Source organism: Aptenodytes forsteri, unplaced genomic scaffold (assembly GCF_000699145.1).
Source record: "Aptenodytes forsteri isolate BGI_AS27 unplaced genomic scaffold, ASM69914v1 Scaffold65, whole genome shotgun sequence".
NCBI lineage: Eukaryota > Metazoa > Chordata > Aves > Sphenisciformes > Spheniscidae > Aptenodytes > Aptenodytes forsteri.
This window is the reverse complement of record NW_008795127.1, coordinates 1,968,985-1,974,064: the sequence shown is the minus strand read 5'-3', so window position 1 is coordinate 1,974,064 and position 5,080 is coordinate 1,968,985. Positions and strand designations below refer to the sequence as shown.

The window sequence follows — 5,080 nt, the reverse complement described above, 5'->3', positions numbered from 1 at the left end:
TCTGTGACTAACTATTGAAAAGGTGCAAAAGGACTGGGGCAGTGGTATCAATCGTCTCGTGACAACCGAGGTTCATTTGACTGGAGCTCAAATAGCCGTTGGAGACTATCTGCAAAGTCTTCTGTTTTCCAGCTTTGCAGATGGCTGATGGTTGGATTTGCGGTTATGTTTTCAGCAAGTATTATGCTGAGTGCCACGGACTCAGTGCAGAGTTGCTTTCGGGTGAATGGTTATTTCACTGACAGTTTCAAACTCTTACCCCAAGTATCTTTACGGAGAGTACTGCCTGGAATCTGCCACAGGGTGTGCATGTGCATAAGCACTCAAGCAGAAATAAGGAGCTGTTTACCTGTGTTTTCCACATGTATTATTTCATGTATTGTCTCTTCCCCCAGTGGGATTTTCCTGCGTTGATACTCCTCATTCTCCTTTTTAATAGCCTTTACTCCTCCTTTGTTTTTTGCCTTTTTTTTTTTCTGGAATATAGTAACTTCTTTCATTTACGTTCGTCTGAAGTTTCTTTTGCTTCCTCTTAATTCTCTTATTGCTCATTCACACCTACACTTCCCCCCAACGTTTGGTACCTCTGCGTATTACAATCTGTCATTGTCTCTGGTATCTTTGTAGCCAACTTACCTTCTCTAAAACATCCAAATGCCATGCGCAACCTTGTCAGTGAGGTAAACGTGAAATGAATAGTTGCAGTGTGTTAGCAGGCTTCTCATAAGGAACCATTAGGAATGGGTGGAGGAAGGAGAAAAGGAAGAGAAAGAACAGAAGCAGGCAGGTAAAGCTTTTAACTAAGACTACTGCAATAAGCACTTTGAAAAAGAGAAGATTTTTCTTTACAAACTTATGGTTCAACAGGTTGCAACCTTGGTTATTTACTACTGGGAAGAAAACAGACCAGATATCCAGAAAAGCAAGTGTCTAAGATAGTGACCATGAAAGAAGGGAGATGAAACTATCAGGCCAGGTTGAAAGAGACACTATCTTCATGAGACAAAAAAGAATTAAATCTAGGTAATTTAAAAATAGTCTATCTTTGGACCAATGCTTCAGGTGGATAGATGTTGCTTCCAGATACCATTTTAGTAGCTTGTATCTGCTGTCAGGGAGAACTGAGCTGCTGGTCTGAATCCGTAGCAGACACACACAGCCCATCATACAAAGCGACAGAGAGCTAGGACTACCTGCATCTGGCAATAAATTAATTTCAAATCTAGGAAAGGGATAACTGGAAGCCAAAGCACAGAACTTGGAACTGATCAAAATGTGAATCTCTTAGCGCTCCATTTACTGCTACTCCCAAAACTGGTTAATCCAGAACTCTCATCTGCATACTCAGTTATGAAAGTCATAGAATGTGTGCTCTCAATCCATGAGAGTAACTGGATAGTTCTGATAGTCACATGCAATGTTAACAGAGAGAGTTTTCTTTTTGGGAGACTTGTTCCATTTACACTCCAGAGTAACAGAGTACGCTATTTTCACAGAGCAAGGGATAATACTCTTTGCATCAGCTTGCTTTTGTGTATTGAACTGCTCCAGCTTCCACACAAGCAATGCTGTGAGACCAGGTGTAAGGGAAAGGCAACTTACAGCAGTGACAGGACATTCTTGCAGGTCCTATCTCAGGCAGTGATAACCCCTTCACTAGAGCAATACTGTTCACTCCTCAACTCTACTAGCCCAGGCATAATCGACTCCACAGTTTATATTCAATGTGGAAATTGCCAGCCTTTTACCTTCAAGTACAGCTACTGCAATGCCAACGTTTATGTTTCCACAGGTTTTTTTTCACCCCAGGGCACTAGAAATGACAGGCATTCCAGAATTTTTTATCAAAAATCCACGAGGGCACCTTACTTCTATATATGAAGTAGTAAAAGATGCAGCTGAAATAAAAGCTTGAGTATTACTTGCTTAGTCTTACCCCTTTTCCTAGGTGGATACATAAACATTTGTTTATATGTAGTCTAACTGAACCACTGAAATGGACACAGCTCATTTTCCCTCCTTTGCCTAATTAGAGAACCTATTCTTCAGTGAGTTCACAACCATGCAGCATCTAAAGTTTAAAAACTGTGTTGAGCATGTTCTGATCTCACTGGTAATTAATAGCTCAAGCTGTTAATAATGGTGTAGTTGGAAATATAGTTAGTAAAATAACTCACAAATATTCCATTCTAGAATACTTTTCAAGTAAAATAAGCAGCAATGACTTCATTATCAAATGAAGACACACTTAGTTCAAAGTTCAGGGTAATAAAAATGAATTATCAAAGCAGCTAAGACTGTATGGTAGTTAATCTGTAAGACAACTGGCTGCAGTACCCTCAAGCTGAATCCACTTGGTTTTGCTGTTGTAGAATTATCAATAGCCATTCCACCTACCTAAAGCTCTGTTGAAAAACTTTCAAGAGGCTTAGGCAGTACCAGACAATCACTAATAGCACAAGATGATTAGGACATCACCTTAAAGGACATGTACTTGTTCAGTCTACTGAAAACAGCAAAAAGTTCATTAATATATTAATTTATTTCATTATTTCAGTTTTAGTTCAATTGAACAGAACAGACAACTTTTTGCTTTGTGAAGATACAGGGAATTTTTGAAACACTATTTCCATATTCTGCAAAGTATGTTTGAAAAATCAGATAACTGTTTCAACCATATGATTGTGTAATTTGTCAGTGAAGAGGCTGCAGTTAGGAACTCAGCCTGGTGCTTTAGTATAGTTTGTATTTTCAGACATGCTTTTCACTTAACATCTTATTAAAAAATACAGCTTTAGAAGAAAACATTATTTTGATTCATGTTATGTCATCATGCTGTTGGGTAGCCAGAGACATCCCTTTACAATCGGTATTTCTGAAGGTCTCATTCTACTAAGAGTTCACAATATTAAGATTTTAAACTAGGTGTAGACCACCTAAGTCTTGTCTCTAGACAAAATGTATTACCTGAAATTTAAAGTATAATATATACACAGGTTCCAAAACAAATGTTGGAGGAGTTTTCATACAAAATGTAACTGTGATGTAGTGGACAATTTTTCAATTAATGCATCCTCATCTCAACCAGATATGTTACTCAAATTTTATTCTGTTTCCCTAGGAAATATTTTGTTGTCCATTACATCACAGTAGCATAGTTTTAAAAAAAGTTGATTGAGAACAATTGAACTACATTATGTTAAGTTTTAGACATATTTCTTGATTTCATCATAAAGTACTAATACAAAAGCTCCGCCCATGCCTCTCAACACATTTGACCAGGCACCTTTGAAGAACGCTTTGGATCCTTCATCTTTAGCTATCTTCTTCCAGCAATCAATTGTGCCCTTGTACATAATATCAGCTGTGGAAACAGACATAAAGGTCAGAAGGCTTGAAGTTATACAGCAAGTCTGTGTCAACTTTCATATATTTAAAACAAGGAATAAGCAAACTATAGCCAAGAATTTAAAATTAAGTAATCAATTAATGAAAAGTAATTTTAATTCTCCACATGGAAATCAAAACAAATCAACTCGCAGCCTCTTAAGTGAGCATGACAGAAATAACCAGCAATGTGTTTCTCATAGCTTCTTTTTTTGAGGATCCCAGTAAGAAGGTCATTAGTTTTCCATAAGACAAAAAAATACCCAGCATCTCCCATCATATCTCAATGAAGAGATACGTTCTGCTGCCAAAACACCATAGGAGCACTTAGTCTTACCTCCCTTTCGGCCAGACTGCATCATCATCCTACGTCGCACAGTATCAAAAGGGTAAGAAACCAGCCCTGCTACTGCAGTGACAGTCTGGGCAATCATCCAGCTCACTACGATATGCACATTCTTTGGATCAGGCAACATACCTGCCATCAAGAACAAATGAGCAGAGTCAGTACAGAGCCAAAGGACTGTGGGAGAGATGGCTGTGGAAGGAACAATCACTCACCAACTCCAGGAGTCACTCAATCAAGTCAACTCAATCAAGCCTGCAACTTCTCCCTTCATCCGTATTTGACTATTACCAGGTACTATGAGTGAAACAAGCTTATAGGACTGTTGGCTTTTGGGATCTAAGTCCTCTTCGTGCTCCCTGACCAAAAGGTCTCTCCTGCAGAACCCTCCCAGGCTTGTGTCATGAGCTGCAACAAGTAACAAGCTACCATACAAGCCCATCTGTACAAGCCTTAAGACAGAAAAACTAGAAAGCATCTGAAAACACACTGCAAACCCAAGGCTTCTGCTCAGAGCAGCAAGTTGAGGGAGATAAGAATGCATTTCAGAAACACCTGTGTGTATTCTAGCACTACCACCCTGAACTGGTGCTGAGCCAAGCCCCGCTTGTCCTTGTACTGCCAAGTGCCCTAGAGTGCCTTTACTGGATGGATCTTCCCTTGCAGTCACTTCTCCATGCACTTCTTACCCTTGGCCGTGTCATAAACTCCAAAATAGGCTGCTCTGTAGATGATGATGCCCTGGACAGACACATTGAATCCTTGGTACAGGCCCTTCAAGCCATCAGACTTGAAGATCTTGACAATGCAGTCGCCCAGCCCAGTGAACTCCCTCTCGCTGACTCCTTTGCCCACATCAGCCGCCAGCCGGGTCCTGGCGAAATCCAGTGGGTAGACAAAGCAGAGGGAGGTGGCTCCCGCAGCGCCCCCGGATGCCAGGTTCCCCGCAAAGTAGCGCCAGAACTGCTTGTGCCTGTCCACTCCCCCCAAGAAGATCTGCTTGTACTTGTCCTTGAAGGCGAAGTTGAGGGCCTGGGTGGGGAAGTACCGGATGACATTGGCCAGGTTGCCTCTCCAGAAGGAGAGGATGCCTTGCTCCTTGGGGATGCGGACTATGCAGTCAATGATGCCCTTGTACTGCTTCTCCGCCGTGATCTGTTTGCTGGCATGCTGGACCTGTACAGAGGACAAGGAGGGGTGGGAAGGTAGAGAGAGGGACGCTGCAGGGGTGACCCCGCACGGCGGCCCGTTGAAGGGCATGGACGGGGCCCGCCCCGCCGCCTGGCCCAGCTCCCGCTCCCCCGAGGCGGTGCTGAAGGGCCCCGGCAGCTCCCGCGTAACCGGAGC

At 42.1% G+C, this 5,080-nt stretch overlaps 1 protein-coding gene across 1 annotated transcript; it reads right to left on the bottom strand.

The window, feature by feature from the left end:
- Positions 1-2,523: 2,523 nt before the first annotated feature.
- On the bottom strand, positions 2,524-5,015 carry SLC25A4 (solute carrier family 25 member 4). The gene is made up of 3 exons (XM_009277363.1): positions 4,423-5,015; positions 3,725-3,865; positions 2,524-3,364 (listed from the first exon to the last, which is right to left on the bottom strand). Exons 1-3 carry the CDS (start codon positions 4,991-4,993, stop codon positions 3,207-3,209), a joined length of 870 nt encoding a protein of 289 aa, XP_009275638.1. The 5' UTR covers positions 4,994-5,015; the 3' UTR covers positions 2,524-3,206.
- Positions 5,016-5,080: the final 65 nt, after the last annotated feature.